A 21,832-nucleotide genomic window follows, 5' to 3' on the forward strand; every position below is an offset into this window, starting at 1 on the left:
GTGTGTGTGAGTGTGTGAGTGTGTGTGTGAGTGTGTGTGTGAGAGTCTGTGAGTGTGTGTGAGTGTGTGTGTGTGTGTGTGTGTGAGTGTGTGAGTGTGTGTGTGTGTGTGCGTGCGTGCATCATTCTGCCTGTGAGTCACTGCCATTGATTTCTGCCTTCAGGGCACCTGCCCCTGGTTGGTCGGCTGCCCTAAAGGTGGTGTCCTTGACAACCTGCTCACTCAGAGACGATGACATCGCCCATGAGTGCGCAGCACTACCAATCCAACCTACACAAGACTATTAATACAAAAAACTGAAAGAGGAACAATTCTATCACAATCACGTTTCTTGACGGTTTCGGTGAGCTTACAAAAGGTCGACGATTCGATTCAAGTCTCCAGGAAATCGTGAGCAAAACAGTAACGCTGCAATATTCACATTCACCAGCAGTGCGGATATCATGAGCCGGGATCGGAAAGTGAAGCTTGGCGGTTTTTCATAGCGGGGAAACGAAGCTTCTCATAACGAACGTGATAAATCGCAATAATGTCGTTTGTTGGGCCCTGGAGATCGCTGTAAAAAGAAATGGGACGAGATTTAAAAGTCTGCCATTTGGCGGTGCCCTACATGTGTGTGACACACTTTAACGTCCGCAGTTTATCCCCAAACTTTTGCCTATTTTTTTTTGTAACGGGGAGCGGATCTCGTATTCCCCCTGCAGTCACTGCGCAGGAGGGCGCGCGTTTCCCGCCGCGTGCACGCCTTCCGCTAACCTAAGCTACTGAAGTCCCATTACATTACAGGCATTTAGCAGACGCTCTTATCCAGAGCGACTTACACAACTTTTACATAGCATTTTACATTGTATCCATTTATACAGCTGGATATATACTGAAGCAATGCAGGTTAAGTACCTTGCTCAAGGGTACAACGGCAGTGTCCTTACCCGGGAATCGAACCGGCGACCTTTCGGTTACAAGCCCAGTTCCTTACCCACTGTGCTACACCGCACTCCAATCCAGAAAGTCCCGAAAGCAATCCTGCACTGAGCTCGTTGAGGGCAAAACACCGACGCTCCCCATTAAAACGAATGGGGAATGTCAGACTTTCGAAGGCAAGGCGGGCTGTCCTGCCAGGGCGCTCGTACGGCCAATCGCACGCCACCCTGCGGTCCGGCGTTAGCACGGCAACAACCGGACACCGGAACGCGCAGGAAACGCCACTATGCTGAAGCCCAGTGTTTTGCCTGGATGAGCTTACCCCCAAAAAAACCCTAGAGTGTCATCAACCAGGGAGCTCTACAGTTAGAGAGATTAGAATATCTTCGGTTCGTTCTGCGGATAGCACAGATTTAAGATAGCAAGCTTTTGTATCAAATTGTTGCACACTGCATCAATGCCTAAAAAGCGTTTAGTCTATTGTATAGTGAAATGACACGAGAATCGGTATTACCATTCTAATAAGTCATTACGAATTCAACATAACTCCAACAATCTCCGCTGGGTCTGTCTGGCTTACCTATACAGCACCGAGAGCTTGGAACTCTCCAGGGTTCCCTTACGGAAATGACCACTGAGTCTCAGCCCTTAAGAACGTGAACTTCTGTACCATCTGACCTCATGCAAACAGACAGAATTCAGATACAGCCTCACATGCCTACACAATTTTAAAAAAGTTATTTTTAAGTTTTTTTTGTTTGTTTTGCTGCTGATTTCATCATCACGAATGCTCCCATCTCACAATCAATAATTCTTCCCCATTGGACATTTAGCTAGCAAACAGAACATGTTTAAAAAAAAAAAAAAAAAAAATGCCATCATTTTCTCTTCTATGCAGCACTGATGATGAATATATTAGACGGGAGTAGACCAATTTAATATCACATGCAATCCTATTGGGAGATAATGAAAGCTAGTGCTCTTAAAGATATGTATAAAAGCCACTGTGTCTGTCTTCCTCAGAATTACTCTGATAAAGGCTTACAGTAAAAACTTGCCAACAAAGTTTTTTTTCTTTCCATGAGTGGTTGAAAGTCTTATTTCTAGTTCTTCGACTGTTTTTCACATACCTTGGTAGAACTGTGAGGCAGTCCCAGAATGTTATTTGCGCTTCAGTGCCAATAAAGTTTAACATTATTCTTAAAAATTTTTTCAAGAGCAGATTTTAAACCTCTGGGCATTTATTGTCAAGAGGCGCGTGAGCTAGCGTCAAGGTCCAGGTCCAAGGTGCTTTGGAGTGTCCAGTCCCTGATCATCCCTCATCAGTGTCCAGATCAGGAATCACCCCAAGGATTCCGGATAAGGTCCTTCTCTTCCCCTTCTTGGCAACCACAGGTATGCTAACCAGGCTATCACCCTTTTCCATTTAGCATTTAGCATTTATTGACCTTTGACCTTTGGCATTTAGCATTTTTTGACCTTTGACCTTTGGCCTTCTCTGTCTAGCGCCCTCGAGTGCCAGCTGAAGCAAGACCTTTTGCGCCTCTTAAACTGAAGGATGTCTGCCGATGTCTCCTGTGAAAGCATGTCCAAGGCAGAGGGGGTCAATAGTCAACTGGCAACAGCATCTTTATCTTTATTCTGCATCTCCAAAAAAAAACCTCCTTCAAGCCCAGACCAACCTCCTAAATGATGTCATAGGAGGTTAAACCACAGATATCACTATAGACTAACAAGAGGGCCAGTTCTGTATTCATACAGAGCTACCACTGTATACACTGGACATTCAGTCGCCCTTTGCATCGATGCTGTAATATTCCTGGAAAGCACTAAGGGGGTATGACTCTGCATTAGCAGTAGCATTAGCAGTGGCTGTTTGGATTCACAAGAAACTCCTGACACTAAATAGAACTTTGTATAGCTCAGCAATGCGAGAACATAAGGACCCAATCATCTGACTAGTATAAAGTAACATCTTTGGCTAAAGCTAGCCTAAAATCTGTGAAGCTTTATACCCGAGGCCCCTGTTCCTTATATTCCCCTTTCACATGAAAAATAGGACCATAGTCTGTTTGTTAACAACAAATTAATTTGCTGCTGTGTGCTGGACATAACTTACATTATTATTATTATTATTATTATTATTATTATTATTATTATTATTATATGGACTGCATTCACCCATCCACACACACACACACTCACACACCAACGGTGAAATGCTGCCATGCAAGGTACCGATCAGCTCGTTGGGAGCAATTAGGGGTTAGGTGTCTTGCTCAGGGACAGTGCGACACGCCCAGGGCGGGGGATCGAACCGGCAACCCTCCGACTGCCAGACAACCGCTCTCACCTCCTGAGCTATGTCGCCTCAAACCATATTATTAACAATAATAATAATAATAATAATAATAATTATTATTATTATTATTGTTGTTATTATTATTATTATTATTATTATTTAAAGTGAGATACTGACACAGAGAAGCTATATCTCTGTACTATTCCAGGAGTGACTGGAAATGATGTCATCCAGATGCAGAAACCGTCCCTCATCAAACATTCATCAGACCGCACAGCTCCGCCTGCTGGCCATTTGAAGTAATTGCACAATCGCCTCGAAAAATACAATCGCCGGCATTGTTGAACGCCGATCCATCTGAGCCGCCTTTGTGCGTTCCGGGGCGAACAATCCCGCACCTCTGATCTCAAACTACTCGAAGTCCGAGGGCGCGATTTGCGTTCGCGGCACCACAGGAGAAAACATATGCCTGCCGCCGCCCCCCCAAACCCACCCCCTCCTCCGCCCCCCCCGTCTCGCTTCCACGCCCCGGTTGGAGGCGGAAGAAGCCTTTTCTCGGGAATGGACAGAGCTCATCCAGGCAATTCGTTTAATGATTCCCTCTCTCCTTCCGTTCACATGACAGCTCTACCTCCGTCCCTTCTGAACAGGAGCTTGTACAGGGAGATCGGTCCCAGCCGACAGGAAAGCACTCCCAGCTCGCAGCTCTATCGAAGCAGGGGGAGAGAACAACCCTGTTTATTTTTACACCAGGGCTGCTGACACGCGCAGCTCGGCACACGTGAGTTTCTGGAAGACGGAGGCGCGGGGAGGAGTCAGGCGGGGTAGCTGGATGATGCATTTGGGAGGGAAAGCCCCCCCCCTTGCCCCCCGCCCCACTCATCCCTCCGAACCACCCTACCTCGTCCCGGCCCCAAAAATCGACCTCAACCTCGGCCCTCGTCCGTACGCGACCCGAAAAAAAAACGACGGCCGCTCCCTCTTCTTCCCCCCCCCTCTTCCCGATCGCTCTTAACCCCGATCGATGGAGCCCCGAGCCCCGGTTCGGGGCGGGGGCCCACGCGCGGCCCGCGGGGGAAGAGGGGGGCTATTTTCGGAACCGGAGGGACGGAGGAGGGGCGGCGGAGGGAGGGCACGACAGACACGCGTCGCGACACGCAGAGGGAGAACACACCGTGGCGCGGCGCACATCGTAACGCTATCCCGTTAAATTTAACCCTGTTTTACGTTTTTAACTTCTATGACCGACGACGAATGCCGTTTTTTTCCCCTGTCCTCCTTCGCTCTTATTATTCCTGTTAAGCACTTCGAGCTGCATTCTGCGGTACAAATAAAGCCATTATTATTATAACTATCCCCTTTTTTGTAAAATGCTTAACCCATCAACTAGCCACAAATAAGCTTATCTTTAACTGGTCACAAATAAGCATACATTTAACTGGTCACAAATAAGCATACATTTAACTGGTCACAAATAAGCTTATCTTTAACTTGTCACAAATAAGCATACATTTAACTGGTCACAAATAAGCTTATCTTTAACTGGTCACAAATAAGCATACATTTAACTGGCCACAATAAGCTTATCTTTAACTGGTCACAAATAAGCATACATTTAACTGGTCACAAATAAGCTTATCTTTAACTGGTCACAAATAAGCATACATTTAACTGGTCACAAATAAGCTTATCTTTAACTGGTCACAAATAAGCATACATTTAACTGGCCACAATAAGCTTATCTTTAACTGGTCACAAATAAGCATACATTTAACTGGCCACAATAAGCTTATCTTTAACTGGTCACAAATAAGCTTATCTTTAACTGGTCACAAATAAGCATACCTTAGCATACAGAACAGCGGCAGGCTTGTCAAGAACGGCTCGATTCTCTGAAAGGACAGCCTAACAACGCTCTCGTTTTCTTCTCCCTCCCTCGTCTACCGAGCGCCCCGGTCCAAACCGGTCGGCCGGCCGGCTCACGGCAACACGCCGGCGCCGATCCATCCTACGGGCGGACCCGCTTAGCGGGCGCGTCGCTAAACGGACGAGTGGCGTCGGGGGGTGGGGGGGGGGGGGTGGCGGGGGTCTCACCTGAGTTCGAGGCACCTGCGGGAAGAGGTTGAGGGTGGTGGGTCTCTTGGGCCGGTAGGTATCCATGGCGACCGGAGCGGGCTCCTTGGCGGGGGGCTCCCTGGCGGGCGGCGCGGCTGGACGGTCGCGGCTCTCTCCCGCCGCGTCGGTCGGGTCCGAGTGAGGCGCCTCCGCCTGCAGCCTGCCGGGGGCCCGCCCCTCCGCCTTCCCCGGCCCGCGATTGGCCCGCCGCGTCACCTGACCCTGGGAAGATTGGGGCAGCGGCGTTTCAGTCAGGAGAGCGCTGGCTGTGGCGACGGGGAGGGGAGGGGAGGGGGGGGAGGAGGGGGAGAAGGTGAGCCAGCCAATCACGGCCATGCGATGATATCAGCCTGTAACTCTTTCACTGCCAGCCCCAGTCTGTGGTGCTGTTCACAACAAGCCCACAGCTGAGTAGAGAGAGGAGCCGAGACAACACGAGCTGCTCGCACGCTGCATTTACTTCAACCGTCAAACAAACACCTATACCATAATTACAGCCTTAAAACGGTGGCGTTTCAGATCGCCGGCGTTCGCCGATTCACCGCGCACAGTTCTGTCCCTCTGAGGCTCTGACTCACGCGAAGCCGAGCGAACCGGCGTCACATTCCCCGCCATCTGCCCTTTTCCTAATGAGCGGACGGGAAAGGGAAGCGCTAAATTCGCTCGCAGGAAGCCAGCGTCTCGAACAATCAGCCTGCCACTCTCTTCAAACAGGCCCCTTCGTGATCGATGCATGGTTAAAAGAGAGGATGAATCGATGATCCTTGCACACGAAGCGCAGCCGAAATGAAGCGACGGGCAGCCAAAAACAGCTTTGATAAAAATTATGTGTGAAATTGTGATTACTAGTCCATTGTAAAATCGTTATTATTATTATTATTATTATTGTTAATAATAATAATAATCATCATCATGATAATAATAACAACAATAATAATAATAACAATAATAATAATAATAATAATATTTTTTAACCAGTAGTTACCAGCAATAGGAAACCTGCATAATTAGTTCAGGTAGAAGGCACTACAAGGCAGAAAAAGATGTATTTTAAAAATGTGATTCAGCTCAGAGAAGCTCTTGCGTCTGGCAGCAGCAGCGTCACACCCTTTTCATCACAGAGCTGAAGAGAACTACCCCCCCCTCCCCCACCCCCGCTATAGCAACACCCCCCGCCTCCCCCGGCTACTCTCTGACCCACTCAGCCTCCCTATGACTCACGAGTCACACGCTCAGCCATCACGCGCACGCGGCACTGCCGGGTAAGACATGCCGGACGCTCGGCTCTGCCATAAACCGGCAAGCGCCTCACACACACACTGAATTTCACACTGAATATCAGCACTGCTCAAAGACACGCACGTTAGGTGCGCTCCTGCGGTCGCCCTTGACCAAGGCACTGGCCTCAGAACTGGAGTTGGTCCCCGGGCGCTGCACTGTGGCTGCCCACTGCTCCTAAGTAACTAGGATGGGTCAAAATGCAGAGGACAAATTACCCCCACGGGGTTCAATAAAGTATATCTTGTATCTGTCTACCGTAATATCGCTGCACTTCCTATCTGAACGTCAGCAACCCACATTCGTGGAGAGCAGGCAGCAATGGCATTTTTCCTGCTTGAATTTGGCCCGCGTGACACAGAGATAGCCGTTGCCTTTTAAAACACCACACTTACGCGCGTGCTCGGTCCAATTCCTCCACGCTTTCTGTTTTTCTATTGTCACACCACCGGAATGAGGCCTGCACGCTAACTGTAAGAAGGAACCGTTAGCGCACGCTAACTGTAAGAAGGAACCGTTAGCGCACGCTAACTGTAAGAAGGAACCGTTAGCGCACGCTAACTGTAAGAATGAACCGTTAGCGCACGCTAACTGTAAGAATGAACCGTTAGCGCACGCTAACTGTAAGAAGGAACCGTTAGCGCACGCTCACTGTAAGAAGGAACCGTTAGCGCACGCTAACTGTAAGAAGGAACCGTTAGCGCACGCTAACTGTAAGAAGGAACCGTTAGCGCACGCTAACTGTAAGAATGAACCGTTAGCGCACGCTAACTGTAAGAATGAACCGTTAGCGCACGCTAACTGTAAGAAGGAACCGTTAGCGCACGCTAACTGTAAGAAGGAACCGTTAGCGCACGCTAACTGTAAGAACGAACCGTTAGCGCACGCTAACTGCAAGAAGGAACCGTTAGCGCACGCTAACTGTAAGAAGGAACCGTTAGCGTACGCTAACTGTAAGAAGGAACCGTTAGCGCCCGCTAACTGTAAGAAGGAACCGTTAGCGCACGCTAACTGTAAGAAGGAACCGTTAGCGCTCGCTAACTGTAAGAAGGAACCGTTAGCGCCCGCTTACTGGCAGCTGCACAGGGGACAGCACGTTTTCATGTCAAGGTTCAGGTTTATGAATAGCGATGTTGCCACGGATTTTTTTGTGCACGTGCAATCCTTACGTTTATATGACATGTACCGAGGTTTTATAGACGAGGCCACCTGGCGAATTCTGACCGAAACCCGGACTCGTGACAGCCTATCCTAAACGCGACCGAGCAGGTGAGGGCTCGGCTGGGCTCCAGGTCCGCGGCGCCGGACGTCCACGTTTGGCCACCAGGCGACTTTGGGGCGCCGTGGACGCGGCCTCCCCGCTCCTTAATTCTCGAAGAGCAGATTCCCAACAGCTTCCTCGTCCGGGCCCCGTCACCAGGGGGTGACATCACCGAGGAAGCTAGCCGCAAGGGGTGAGCGACACGGCGATCCCTCAACGGAAAAAGACTCGCTTGTTACCGTCCCGACCGAGCGGTCAGAACCCTAAGGGACAGGCTACGTTTTGAACAGCAGGTTCGCGGACACAGAGGAGTCCGAACAGCTGCGCCGAAAACGGCTGGACGAGCAACACCAAACAGCGACACGGTCCGAACCCAGGGACCGTCGCCAGGGAGATCACACTCCTGCCACCGCAGCTGTGGCCTACTTCTCCCAGACCACCTCGATACAAACCGAATGGGGAAAAGTCCCAGGTTCTTACTGTAATCTATGATTCATTACCCTCAGGGAGAAGGGCTTACAGACATCCATGACCCTGGATACCAGAGCCTGGATCTCGCCCAAACATCGATAAGCTAAATAACACACTGCAGACAACCCCCCCCCCCCCCTTGATTCAACCGAGATTTATAGACGTAAAACGTCAATGCTGGACGGACGGATGGCCAGACAGACAGACGGACGGGCAGAAAAACACAATAATGTTGACGTAAAGTTAATAAATGTATTTCTACAGTGAGGCTGTGAGCATCCAAAAGCCAGAATGCAGGGCATGAAGCAACAACAGTGGATCTTGGCCAGGAGGTAAACGGGTTTAATTGGGCCATCGGCCGCGATTAACCGTGCTAATGCATTAGGAGCCAACGCTACGACTGCTAATCCTATTCTATGGTTTGACAGCACGAAACAATCCTCTATTTGCACGTGCGGTGATCTCTCAGAGTGACACCCACTCGGCTAACCGCGACTTTCTGCCAATCGCCCGTTGGGTGGGTTTTCAATTCAAGCAAAGGCTAAACAAGGGTCTGCATCATGCAACGATTTTTTCAGGCCCCATATCTCTACCACACCTTTATATTCCTGAGTATTTACTTTTTTTTTTAACATAATACAAGCATCTTGGATGACAAAAACATGCTGCAGTGAAAATATTTTCAAAAAATATCATTTTATTTTAATCAAATGTTCCTTGTAGTGTAGGCTCCAGCGCAGCTGAATAGATTAGGTTTGAGATTAAGACCAGAGACTCATGTCCCCTACAGGGGACAAAAATGAATTTCCCGGTCTTGGGAGGATATGGAGCACAGCAGTTTCTAGACTGTTCTTCGTCCTTTTAGTGAAATACTGTAAAGCTGACCTGCAATGAGACCCAACCTCCGAGAAGTCAGTTGCCAATTTGTTGCCATTTCAGCAGGGGAGTATGTGCAGTGGGTTATAATGCTTTTGTACAGCATGTGACAGTGGGAGAGAGTCAGCTGACAAGCAAGGAGATGCTCTCCTCCATCTTAAATGGGCATGACCTGCTCGTCAAACACAGCTCCAAAAGGGGCCAGGGACATGTGGACGTTCCTGCCGTCTCTTTCCGCCTCACCAAAAGATACTCCCTCAGGGTGCAGGCTGCAGCCCTCCCCCTGCTGCGAGGATTTAATCACACGTGGCCCCTTTAAGGGCTTTTCACTTGTTGCTAGGCGACCAGTCGGAGACGGGGCAGGGAGACACGGTCGGCGGTTTTTGGCCCATTAAACACACTCGGGGTGACCTGTACTCAACAGGTCTGGGGGCCCGCCTCTAGTAGTGACATCACACCGAGCAGAGCCAATGCAGTTCTGAAGAAGGCCTACATTAACCATCTCCATCAACATTACGTTCAGGCTTCAGCAAAAGTGCGATGACACAGCCTAAATATTCACACAACACAGCGTCCGCACCTCACTCAGGGGCGCACCAGCAGTGCCCTGCCGGGGATTCAAACCTGCAACCTCCCAGGTACAAAAACAGTTGCCTTAGCATTACACCACGCTGCCACCAACATATAAAATGTACAGTACATACACATGCATGTATCATAATACATATGGTTATACACTTTGTTGTACGTCGCTCTGGATAAGAGCGTCTGCCAAATGCCTGTAATGTAATGTAATGTAATGTAATAACATATACTATTATATAACAACAAAACACATAAAAGCACACGTTCTTGTTTGTTTATTTAGTATCATGTCACAGTATAATACAGATACTTCAAAAGAATCTGCAGAGAAAGAGAACATAATTTAAGGGAGCAGCTTTTCAGCGTAGCAGGGTGCTTGCCTAGTTATAAATGTGCACTCCCTGAGAAGATGAATCATGGGATACTGTCAGAGTAGCACCCTCCATAAACAACATCATGAAAGCATAAGAATAAACCACCACAAACAGGTGCAGGCACAAGCTAGCTGGAAGAAAATGACTCATTTTCTGTTAAATTACGTATTTATTTTTAAACCAACTATATTTACACAAACTAGAAATGCCGCCTCGCGGTTGTATGCCTCCGCCAACCAGTAGCCAGTTTGGATATAAAATGTCATCACTTCATCATTTTGTGAGGTCACAAGTGACCTTGACTTTTGACCTTTGACCACTGAAATCTAATCAGTTCTTCCTTGAGTCCAAGTGGACATTTAGGACAAATTTGAAGAAGTTCCCTCAAGGCGTTCCTGAGATATCGCGTTCACGAGAATGGGATGGACGTGAGGTCACAGTGACCTTGACTTTTGACCTTTGACCACCAAAATCTAATCAGTTCTTCCTTGAGGCCAAGTGGACGTTTGTGCCAAATTTGAAGAAATTTCCTCAATGCGTTCCTGAGATATCGCGTTCACGAGAATCGGGACGAACGGATGAACGGACGGACGGACAACCCGAAAACATAATGCCTTCAGCCACGGCTGTACCGTCACGGACGCATAAAAATACAAATCCATACAAAGACATTAAGCATACATTAAAACATGGTTAAACTGGCGAAAAATATACCATGCAGCCATATACCATAGCTTCAAGCTTAACTTGTATTACAACATTATTGTATTACTACACAATGCAGGCCCTGAAAATGGTTAAACCGTATTTTCATGTATCAATGTGTCCACAGGAAGAAATTCAGCACGGCACGATGAAATCTCTGTCGATGGATTTTCCCCAGTTGCACACCCAAAAAATAAATCTCCAAGGAAACTGCTGAGCGGCTTATCCGAAGGTTTTGAAAACTAACTAAGACCTAATTCCTGGCCCGTTTCAAAACCGTGTTACCGCCATCTACTGCAAACAGACAAGCAGAACACTTTACCTCTCCTAGGTCTTTAGCGAAAATCCATTTGTGCTGATGGGTGAAGGAGCCCTGGTGGCCATGGCAACCCTACCTCATTCACGTCCAGGGGCTGTGTCGGGCATCGCCCGGACACGCAGCGCTGGGGCAATCCGCTCACACCGCCTGCGCATGTGACTGCGCAGTTCGCAGCAGGATGACCTCACAGGGGTGTGGTTCGAAGGGGTGTGGCCGAACACGTTCACTGGGCAACGGGGAGGACATTACTGACGCCAAACCTGAGTGCCTTCTGTTTGGGAGAGACAGACTAATGCAGTGTTGGGTGGGTGTGAGGGGGTGTTGGGTGGGGCAGAGCTCCATTTAAGGACAATAAGGTAAGTGGGTGGGGAAAAGCAAATAGCCTAGCAGGGACGTCCTGTGTTTTAAATCTGTTTGGGCTGAGCAGCGAGGACGGTGGCTAACAGAAATGTGCTCCAGCCTTTTGGGGGCGGGGGGGGGGGGGGGGGGGGGGGGGGGGGACTGGGAAGGGTTCGACAAAGAGAGGCCGAATGACATCATCTTCTGAGAATCTCCAAAAGAAAACTGCAAAGTGAAGGAGGGCCGTGAGCTGAATGTGAGTAGCTTTGCATCCATTTCTGGGAAATCTCAGGGACTGCATTTTACGTGACTAGGTTTTCCGGGCTTTTCAGTGGCATTAATCATTTATATAATTTACACAGCGCTCTTGTGAAGTCAGAAAAGATCTGACACTGCCAGAAAAGATCCGATGATTATGGAATTTTTTTCCCCCACCCCATGGGCATCACACATAACTCTGGAGTATACCCATCGTGCAGCACAAGGCTGAGGGAACGTGGGCTGAGGGAAGCCCGTTGCCACGGCAACCGAAACTCGCCCGGTGCGCGCGCGGGCGATTGGTCGGGCCGAGGAGGCGCACGCGCGACAACGCGACCCCCCCGTCGGGTACGAAATCCACACCCCGTCAGGACCGCACGTGCTCAGAGAGGGAGGCGCCCTGACAGCTGGTACAGCAGCCTTCCTGTTAGTCAGGAAGCACGTGAACGCTCGTCACAAAGACGGACAAATGAATATGCTTAGAACGCAAGAGTGATCCTGCTATTGGGCGGTGGGTTTCAATTTAGATGTGGGAAACTGAATCTGGACAGTACACCTGACAGCGAGGAGTTTCACTGGGAGAGCATAACGCGTGCAGGGATTCATGCTATCTCCCCCAGATCCCGTCCCTGCTGAACAGGCGCCCCGACCAACCAGTAGGAGTCACAAATGCAATGAGCACCAGCTTTCCCACCTGCGAACACTGCCAATTGTGTTTGTAGGAACATCTGACCAAGCCGGAAGTACCGCTGCCAGGGATTGAACCCCGGTCTCTGCGGTGGTAGGCGAGTGCTTATACCTCTACACTACCCAGACAGCCTCTGCTGGGTGATTTTAATATTCACCTGGGCGGCACTCTGACCCCCGACCCCCAACCTCCGACCCCACCCCGCTCTCCTTTTAACTTTAACACAGTAACACAGTACACACAGCAGGGAATCAGCTGGACCAGGGCCATATTCCATACCAGCCTCCCAACTACTCTGTCCACAAAATACATACAGTCTACTAAACATACTGCCTGCTGTCTGGTGCATATTTTTTAGTACACAATGGGTTGCATGCAAAAAATATCCTCCATACTATTTTGCAATGGTACTGCGGAAGACGTCCCGCCCTTGTAGTAAGAAGGTCCCGCCTCTTCCTCTCTGATTTATCGGACCTCTCACAAAGTTCTGTGGGACCTCTGAGAAAGTATGGTTTACTTCCGGAAAAGTGTACTCCTGAATACACTCTGTGAAACTCCCAGAAATATCATCGGGGGATTTTAAGTACATTACAGAAAATTAACTTTACTTTCTCATCCAGCATACTCAACATACATACTTGACAGTAAGCAAGTGCGCTGTTTCGGACGCGGCCCAGGTCTTCCCAAGAGCCTGCTCCACCTCCAACCTCTCCGCTCTCTGACCACCACTTCGCATCCTCTCTTCCTCCTCCTCTCCCGCCCTCCTCCATGACTCTCTCTGTCACGCTCTCCGTCGTAGTCTCTCACCTGCAACGCGTTCTTCTACCGTCTTTTGCTCGACTCCCATCACCTGGTCTTTCAACTGGGCTCGGTTGCCAACTCCGTGCTGCTCTCCTCTCTGTATCCTGCCTTCCTGTATCCGTATCTCTGCCTTCTCACCACCGAGGCCTGATTTAAACTTTGTCGCACGTCCCTTTCGACGAGTGTCACGCGACAAAAATAGAAGTGTTGCGTATTTTCAGTGCCGGGCACCTCTAGAATTTCGTTATGCGCAGAACGTTACACTCTGTATTGATTGGGCAGCAAAACGGAACACCGAAATTCATCGTCATGGATGTGGTTTTTTTTTCCCCCCCTCCGCTTCATTATTTTTGGTTTATCCGGGTGGTGAACCACCTTATTTTTTTTTCCCCATTCATGTCATTTTTTTTAACAGCAGAACCCTCCCCACAAGGCCTTTTCTGAAGTAAAAATACAAAACATTGGAGCTTGTCAAAAGGGTTGTGCAACAAAATGTAAATCAGGCTTAAATCTCCATGCCCATCTCCCCCCTGTCAGTGGCTTTAGGACACCGTCTGCAGCAGCGGGACAGCACAGGAGAATGGAAACAGAGGAAATCCGACACTCCCACAAGCCTATGTGCTGACCGAGCTTCCTCCTCTAGTGTTACGTCTGCTGAAGTCTCAGTGTCTCAGTACAAAAATTAAACGGTTCCTTTTCTGTCTTCTCTTCAGTACTTGACCTTATCTCTCTTCCACACACCACAGCTTTCTCTGCTGATGCTGATATCCACAGTAGGCATCACAACACTAGGCATCACAACACTCCCCTCAGTCCTCGATCCAACCATCTTAATCCTCCCTCCCCCCTTCTCAGCCATACCATCACGCACTCTGCTCCTGCCGACTGGCTGAAGCTAAGCAGGTGTGGGCTTGGTTAGTACTTGGATGGGAGACCACCAGGGAATACTGAGTTGCTGCTGGATGTGGTGTTGGTGGACCAGCAGGGGGCAATCTTCCCTCTGGTCAAATAAACCCCAATGTCCCAGTGCAGTGACGGGGACACTGTGCTGTAGGAGATGCCGTCTTTCGGATGAGATGTTAAAACCGAGGTCCTGACTCTCTGTGGTCATTAAAGATCCCATGACACTTATCACAAAGAGTAGGGAGTTCCCCGGTGTCCTGGGGAAAAATACCAGATCTGGCTCTCACAAAACTTGCCACCTAATCATCCCCTGATTTGATTGGCTAAAAAATGTCCTCTCCCTCCAGTGGAGCTGCTCAGTGGCCAACAATAGAGGATTGTGGTCGTACTGGGCAGCTTCCAGGTGTGAATGTGTATGAGTGTGAAGCAGGGCGTTCCTGCAAAAGAGCATCCATGCCCAGCGAACCTACCCTGGGTAAATAAAAGGTTAAATAAAAAATAAATAAAAAATGATCTCCCTTACCTTCTCTTTCCAACTTCTCCCCCGTGACAGGCGCCCACATACAGTATCTCACCTGATGACATCACGTGAACCAACCAACCACCCGTGCCCCGGACCCCTTTCCCTCACCTCTTCTCCGTCACACCCACCATACTCTCATTCATCTCTTCCACGACCATCTCTTCCTCATCCCTGTCCACAGACTCTGTGCCCAAGGCCCTCAACGGGGCCCCAAGTTACACCCCTGTTAAAGAAGCAAGTTTTGGGCCCTTTTGATGTCAAGGATAATCATCCAGGTGCACAAAAGAAAGGTGCACACCTTTTTGTTTTTGCACTCGTTTGGTGAATATGTGAGCTCAAATAAACTGACGTCGACACAGAGGAGACTATAGCACGCGGTTAGCCATGCTAACGAACAAAACCGAACGACCATATTTCATCTCGTGCTCGCCGAGCTGTGTAGCCTCACACTTACAGGGGGAAGACCTGCTGACAGCCAGCGTAAATCTCCGTTAACACTGACCAAACGCGCCGTCTCCAATCCAAAACTGCGATAAATGATCGGCAGTGAAGCTGTCGCCAGCTACGGCAAACGTTATCTGTTGCCTGGCAGCATAATCGGCTCCAAATCCATCCCTGCAACAAGATTGCTTTTGAGAAATATAATCCCTGTCAACTGTGAAGTGAAACAGACACCAGTGCGCACTGCTCCCAAATCTTCTATCCCTGCAATGATGGCCGTTTCTGCTAGCTCCCAAGCAGAATGCTATGACAATTGCAGCCAAATGCACTTTTATGTGCAGTGACTGATGTCAGACAACTTGTATGTTTATAGCCTCGATCTGCAAAGAGTGAGTTCTCTTAGGGGTGGGCAATACAAACTAAAAATAAAAAAAATGGTACTTCCAGACCCTCAGGACGATGAGAATACACAACCAAACTGCTTTTATGGGTCATAGCAGCACGTGTGGGGAGTCAGACATTTTACATTAAATAGGAGAATTTAAAGGAGGAACATTTATAGTGTGATGAATGGCACTACCGGGTGGTAACAGATAAATGAAGAGATGGTAAAACAGTATACGGACAACAGCAGATCCGTTTTATGTGGGATCTTTTTTTTAAATTCACAGACATGAACGCTAACTCCACTGAAATTTTTGATTCTTGAACTTAACATTTTTTTTCACAACATGCACAATATCCAATTAAACTCCTATATCAGGTATAAACAATGTACCACTTATCCATACTTCCTCCTTGACATTCGCAATTCAAAATTATGGGAGTTTTTAAGCAAAGATACTGCACACACACACACACTGAGGTAGGTATGCACTAACTGTACAGTGGCCGAAGCACATGCATCACTCCAACGTCTACTGCTTCGCTGAGAGATATCCAGTCTACAAAGGCTAGCTTCTTGAACCCGGTAGTCTAATCCTACTTATCTCCACTATAATAAGCTCCCTTGGTACTGTAGCTCAGCATAGCCCTATCATAACCACCATATATAATTTCCCTTTTGAATTCCATGCAGATGTATATTTAAACACTCAAAGAAATATTTAAGTTTCAAGTTTCAAGTTCAAGTTTCAAATTTAGGCCCAATATTCATGATTTATGCATTTTGAATGCATACTAAATTTCCATCCATTCAGATTAGGTAATTTTAATACAAGCCAAACAATAAACTTCATGCAATGCTTATTTATACATCAAACATGAATGAAAGAAATAATAACCAGATTAACACAAATTATTATAAACAAATCCAATTTGTTTTTAATGCATAAACAATATTTATGCAATTATAATGAATACTCTGTATGTGAACCATTGTCATAATTTTAACAAATTGCATGAATTCATTAAAGACTTCACAGTATACAGTATAAACCACAAATATTTTTTAACTGATTGAATCTAGTTTGTTTGAGAATGAGCAGATTTATATGAATCGTAATTTATTTGAACAAATAACTTTTCAAAATCAGTTTATTTAAATAAAACAAAGTTGATGTGATTGCTTAATTTCCAATGAATGCCTTGAATCATTTTTCTGAGTTAAAGCTTCTCCCAGAATTAAAAATGATTAAAAATAATATATACTAACAATTAGAACAATACTACTAAAACTACTACTACGAGAACTACTACTACTGCTACTACTACAACAACTACTACTACTACTACTAATAATAATAATAATAATAATAACACAGAAAGAAGAATAACATCCCTCCAAACATGCATCAATATGACAAAGCTATTCTATTATTCTGAAAAAAAAAGTTTTATGCAGACTGCTCCTTTCCTGTATGACTGCAGTCACAGGCCTGTCGGGCTAACTGTGGCAATGAGCAGCATTCCTGTGATTCAGCATCTCCCAGGTATCCCCCCCGCCCCCCCAAGTCTGAATGGTGTTCACCTAACTGCACGCCAGTGTATGCCGGAGCTCAGGCGGACGCGTTCGGGCCTATGCGTAGGGGCTCAGTCAGCTTCCGCACCACACATACCCGCTGAACCTTTAGCGTACACGCCAGCGTGAGCACGGCGCTGAGCACCAATCAGTGACACGCATTTACACCAACATTCCACTCTCTTGGGCTGCAGTAATTCAGTATGGCGATGTTATTACCCCTTACACACCCGGCCGGCTTATAAACCTACCAAGTCTTCAAGAATATCAAAAAATTCCCAGTTCTTGCACTATTTTATCAGGGAAAAAAAGGCAATTAACTCCTGAAAAAACATCAGCCCTCGCTCAATGGACTAATCAGAATGATTAAACTGTACCCAGCTGTAACGTCTGCTCCTGTGTAAATTAATGCCAACTGGCACATGCATCATCAAAGACTCAGGGGCTGTTCTCATTGGCTGTGCTCATCTGCTTCCACAAGCAGACAGCCAATAGTCAGAGGCAGAGAGTTGGATGCTCAGGGGGAGTGTCTACTTGTTTCGATGGCAACATTACCAGCAAGATATCACCAGTAGCCGATTGCAAAAACAACAGTGATCTAGAGAACTACACCCTCGTAGCTGTGTATCGTTACATCAAAAAACTATGCTGAGTAAGAAAGATGAAGAAACAAACTCAATGATTAATTTATACTGCCTCTATCCATAATGCTCTGGGGCAGTAGCATTTGATCCAGAGCAGAGCAGAGGTCTACAAATGATGAATGAACCCCTGAACAAATGAAATTTTAAAACTGAAAAATGAGGGCGCTGCTTAGCTTTGAACTTCAGACGCACTTGGTTTAAAAATAATACTGTAACTGAAACTGACTAGTGGAAAAAAAATTCTATCAATGAATAATTCAACTGGAAATGAAGAAAAATGTATTATTAATGACCTAGAGCACAGATTCAAATGTCATTTAGTTCCAAGATTTAAAGCAAGACTGTCTTCAGTGCTTTGGCAATATCACACAAATGGTGTGCAAAAAAAATGTTCTACCTTTTATTCATTTTACAAATGAATCTCGCCCATCTATTTTCAAAAGGCAAAATATACTCCAGAAATGAACACTTTTCAACAAATTCATATACACATAAGCAGAAATCAAACTTGCGTCTTTCCAGAAATCTCTACGGAGAGGGTTGATGATTACAGGTGTACAGAATGACAGCTTGTCATTCAAGCTACAGCTGAACAGTATGTTTTTACCTCAATGTCTATGCTGTCGTTGCTTGGTACAGGTGAACAGTTTGCTTTTACCTTGATGTCCACTCCGTTGCAGTTGAGGCTCATCCCACAGTCATCAGTGATCTCCGTGAGCTCAGACAGGTCTTCATCTTCAAACTCATCCAAACTGATGTCATGGGTCAGCCTGAAGGAGGCAGACAGGGAAAGTTAGAAAAACAGGGTGAGAAACACACGTAGCTCTGCCCTCGATAGAGATGTAAGCATGTAGAGAGCTATTTTTTCAAAGAGGAAGTGAACTACAGTAGGACTACTGAAGGTATCACCATCTTCCATGTGACTTATTACACAGTTGAACTTTTGACTTCATGTGTACTGTACCAGTGTAAAAAAAATACTTTGCTAGAGCTGACATAGCTCAGGAGGTAAGAGCGGTTGTCTGGCAGTCGGAGGGGTTGCCGGTTCGATCCCCCGCCCTGGGCGTGTCGAAGTGTCCCTGAGCAAGACACCTAACCCCTAACTGCTCTGGGGAGTGAGAGGCATCAATTGTAAAGCGCTTTGGATAAAAGCGCTATATGAATGCAGTCCATTTATTTAACATATTTTTTTTATATGCAGTCCATCTTCAGTGTCGTCATCAGACACCACGTCCAGAAACAAGCTCTGCCAGGCAGACTGCTTGTGTGTGTGTGTGTTCCCAGGCAGATTCCTTAAGATGCACGACCAGTCATACAAATACACCCCTCCGGGAGAGAGAGTGGGGCTGGTGGGACTGCCAGTCACGTTTGGGGGAGTGCACTGAGCTAGACCCGCAGGGACCTTGCGAGGGATGAGTAGAGTGGGGGGTGGGGGCACTGTCATGGGGTAGGAAGGTTCCGGAGCCCTGTGCCCACCATTGAGGCCCAAGGGGGTGAGGTAAGTACCTGGGGTTAACCAGGACTGACAGCCGGGGGGGGGGGGGGGGGGTTTGGGGAGGGTTACCCCAGACGGCCTGCCCCGGTTGAGCTGAGCATCAGTTCCCGATGGCCGCAGAAGGGGTAGCCCTGCTGGGATTTTAGGCATTAAATCAACTCTGACAGAGTTCATTTCACTCTAACAGAGTTCAATTTGTTCCTCTGGGACTCATATAAACTTGCTGAATTTACAGAGTTGCATGAGCACTTCACCCCATGTGCTTGTGTCCAGATTCTCCATAAGAAATCCCAGTGTCTTTCACAGGCACGGGAAGGCCACTGTACCCCTAGGGAAGGGTTTATCTGTAACTGTGAAGGCCCTTGTTCACAACCTCATTAATCATTAAGCTGGAAGAGGATGTACCAAATGACCCCCACACACACCCACACCCGATACACTCTGCGTAGCTGGGACCGATAGGCAGGTTTTCCTTCTCTGCTCACTTAGTGCAAGTGATGTTTTCATTGGTCTGAACCAGGCTTCTTCTGAAAGAAATATGCCAACTGCAAAGTTCCTGTGTGAAAACAATTCGTGCCTCTGATCCAGAGAACGGATTTCATACTGCACCTGGTTCATCAGATATGATACTCCCCTCAATCGCAGTATCAGTTTTCCCACATACTGGTCTCATTCCCTTGGTGTCGATAGGCGAGCATCTGAACACAGCGAAGAGAAGGACGCGAGGCCAGACAGAGCAATGCTGCCGTATAGCATTACATAAGCGCAGCTGTGCTGTGCGATGGGAAACGGTGGAGGTCGAGACTGCAGTGTCAGCGCTTTGGGGCTCTTTAGGGGTCAAAGGAAAGTGCAACCCCAAGAACAAAACGTACAGTAGGAGTTGAGTTTACCTCAGGACCTCCAGAGGAGGAAGGGAATCGTTGCTAAAGAACAAACCCGACAGCTCTCTTTCAAAGATCTTCTACATGATACATACTTGGGGGGACTTTTACATTACATTACATTATAGGCATTTGGCAGACGCTCTTATCCAGAGCGACGTACAACAAAGACTTCATCCCAATATTCACCCCCCCACCCCACTCCCCCACAAAAAAAAAGAATATATGAGACTCCATCTTAAGTCGATAGCCACACCTTCTGTGATACTGAATTGTACAAATTCCTGGTTTGTGACAGCTCTGTGGACCCTCGACTGACAAATAAAAGGACAATTAACTACTACATTAACATTATATAAACTATGCTGTATAAATAATTATTATACTGAGGAATTGCACTGAAATGTAATACTATAGTGTATTGCATTTTACTGGCAGTTCAGTTGAACTCTGACCTCTCGCTCTGTCCTCCACCTGACCCACTAAGAGTGGCGACTGGCGACCCTGTTTGTAGTTCGTCAGCAACGTACACAGAATGCACTTACCCATTAACCCTCTCCAGACTATCAGAGACTATCGGAGTAAAGCAGCAGCACTCAAAACATAAGTACACATACAAAACGTGCTATAACAGGAACAAGGACATGTTTGTGCCCACATCCCATGTTTCTCCCCTCATGGCTATACCACATGCACTTATGTTTTTGCTGCTCAAGCAGTTTTCTTCCTCTCCTTCCTGTCTGCGATGGCCATTGGCTCCAGAGAGGTCTTTAGAGCCAATCAATCACTTCAGGAAGAGCAATTAGAAGATTTCTGAGGGGGAGGAAGGAAACCAAGTGGCCAGGGGCGGGGTGACCATTTTGATGGACAGGCCTGTCAGAGGGCAGAAAAATGCAACACAGCTGAGATCAGGTCTCAGGTCTTCTGGTACAGGTTAAGGCTTAATTGTCGGAACAGTGGTTTTTTTTTTTGGAATTTCAAAATTCTAAGTCTAAGTGTTCTAGAACTCCACTGATTTAAATGACCAGTAGTGACTGTTACATCAACATTATAATGTTCAGTTAAGAATATTCTAATTGAATACCTTGAAGCAGTGGTTCTCAACATTTTTGCCCCCAAGGCCCCCCGTGTCCATGGAAATATTCCAGGACCCCCCCCCCCCCCCAAAAGAGATGTGATAACCTCTCTGCCTGTCATCATCGTAACTCCATCTGTACACACTCCAATGCAGTTAGTCAAGCTTATTCCAATTAACCCCATAATAATCCTCAAATATTTACAAAGCAAAAAATCTTCTTTTTCCTTTTCCCCATTCATAGCAAACAAATGAGCCTGACATCTACAGAAAGTATAAAGGTCATATTTTAAATACTATTGATTTCTTGCTTTGTATTAGGCTATTTGTTTATCTGAATAATTACTCATGTCTTGATGTTTTGTGATTGAAGCTTTCAATAATGTTCTATCATCTCAGGGCCCCCCTGGCAGCTCCCTAGGGCCCCCTTTTGGGCCCCTGTTGAGAACCACTGCCTTAAAGGGTTAAGAGTGGGCGGTGTAAGCAAGGGGACCGAAGAGTGTTTTGATGTTTTTGTTAATGCTGTTCAAAATTCTTTCCCTGAACTGAAATCAATGTATTGTAGTCGTATCTAAACTGACAGCCGTGTGTTATGGTCTCTTCCATACAGTGTGTGG

General features: G+C 47.1%; 1 protein-coding gene across 1 annotated transcript in view; it reads right to left on the reverse strand.

Annotated features, from left to right (window-relative positions):
* LOC118215059 (C-Jun-amino-terminal kinase-interacting protein 1-like) overlaps nt 1–21,832 on the reverse strand; it is a 60,378-nt gene that overhangs the window by 23,706 nt on the left and 14,840 nt on the right. Inside the window, exons 2-3 of the mRNA XM_035395468.1 lie at nt 18,423–18,534; nt 5,318–5,560 (exon numbers count right to left, since the gene is read on the reverse strand). Coding sequence (XP_035251359.1) covers nt 5,318–5,560; nt 18,423–18,534 — 355 coding nt within the window. The remainder of the gene's footprint in view (nt 1–5,317; nt 5,561–18,422; nt 18,535–21,832) is intronic.

Source organism: Anguilla anguilla, chromosome 16 (genome assembly GCF_013347855.1).
Source record: "Anguilla anguilla isolate fAngAng1 chromosome 16, fAngAng1.pri, whole genome shotgun sequence".
In the NCBI taxonomy this organism is placed as follows: domain Eukaryota; kingdom Metazoa; phylum Chordata; class Actinopteri; order Anguilliformes; family Anguillidae; genus Anguilla; species Anguilla anguilla.